Source organism: Castanea sativa, chromosome 6 (genome assembly GCF_040712315.1).
Source record: "Castanea sativa cultivar Marrone di Chiusa Pesio chromosome 6, ASM4071231v1".
Taxonomy (NCBI): Eukaryota; Viridiplantae; Streptophyta; class Magnoliopsida; order Fagales; family Fagaceae; genus Castanea; species Castanea sativa.
This window is the reverse complement of record NC_134018.1, coordinates 38,554,619-38,555,741: the sequence shown is the minus strand read 5'-3', so window position 1 is coordinate 38,555,741 and position 1,123 is coordinate 38,554,619. Positions and strand designations below refer to the sequence as shown.

At 36.7% G+C, this 1,123-nt stretch overlaps 1 protein-coding gene across 1 annotated transcript; it reads right to left on the bottom strand.

Moving 5' to 3' along the window:
• Positions 1-395: 395 nt before the first annotated feature.
• On the bottom strand, positions 396-818 carry LOC142639906 (uncharacterized). The gene has a single exon (XM_075814034.1). It carries the CDS (start codon positions 816-818, stop codon positions 396-398), a length of 423 nt encoding a protein of 140 aa, XP_075670149.1.
• Between the last annotated feature and the right edge of the window lie 305 nt (positions 819-1,123).

The window sequence follows — 1,123 nt, the reverse complement described above, 5'->3', positions numbered from 1 at the left end:
AAATCAGGCCCAAGGCCCAAATGCATATTTTGACCATTTTACCTCCACAATAGCTATGAAGTTTTTGTTGAATAAATATGATAGTTTTATTCATTGAACTAAGAGCACTTAAATCAAGAACTAAGAGCATTCATATTAACTTCTTCAAATTTTTGGTTAAATTTAAGCAGATTTTTTTCTTTATTAGTTCAGTTTATTTTTCACAAACTCTTTTCTTTTATCCTTTATTTATTTTATTTATTTTTGATTGTGAAGATAGAAATATATTAAAGTAAAGGGACTGAAGCCCAACGTAATACAAATTATGTATATGGTGACTAACTGTCAGTACGTCAAGTTCCAGAGGGAAAAAACAAAAACAAAGTATTACAAAGCAACATAGCACACTCAGGTGCTTAGGGTCGAGCAAGGCTTCGGTTTAGCCTCTGATAGTCCTGTAGCAGCGATGTGGCACCATGGAGAATATCACTTGGCTGGGATTGCTTCGCTTCGGAGTGGTACCTGTTCCTTGCATTCCATATAGACCAAGCCACCATTGCCCACAGCTCCAGTTCAGGTCCCGTGAGCTTAGCCACCATCTGTCTAGCAAGGAGGTGAAAGTTTGGTGCCATCACTCCGCACTTTTGCAGCTTACCTCTTACCAGTGCCCATACGTTTCGAGCTAGAGGACATTCCCACAGTGCGTGAGCAATCGTTTCATCAACTTGGCCGCATATTGCACAGAGTGGATTGATTGGTATCTTCCTTCGAAATAGATTAGCCCGAGTAGGTAGTATATCATTCCCACAGCTTACCTCTATTCTTTTTCTTAGACCCATTTAAATATTTATTTTATCATTTTCTAAATTCAGAAATTAAACAATTAAAGTACCATGAAAAAGAATCTAACAAAGTTTAAATAAAACAAATTCACAGCCAACACTAACAGTAAGGTTTTCAAATACTACAATTTTTTCAAACATGAACACCTCAAATGGCAAGCTTCTCACTCTTCTCTACTCCAATCTCCGCTCAACAATCTCCACCTTCTCCCTCCATAGCACTCAAACTCATATGAAAATGATTTTTTTTTTTCGGATTTGTTTTAATTCATTTCACAGAGTTTGTGATTTTTGGTATTGGT

What these genes read in the sequence shown, in the direction of transcription:
- LOC142639906 (XM_075814034.1), bottom strand. Translation starts at nt 818, where the DNA reads ATGGGTCTAAGAAAAAGAATAGAGGTAAGCTGTGGGAATGATATACTA.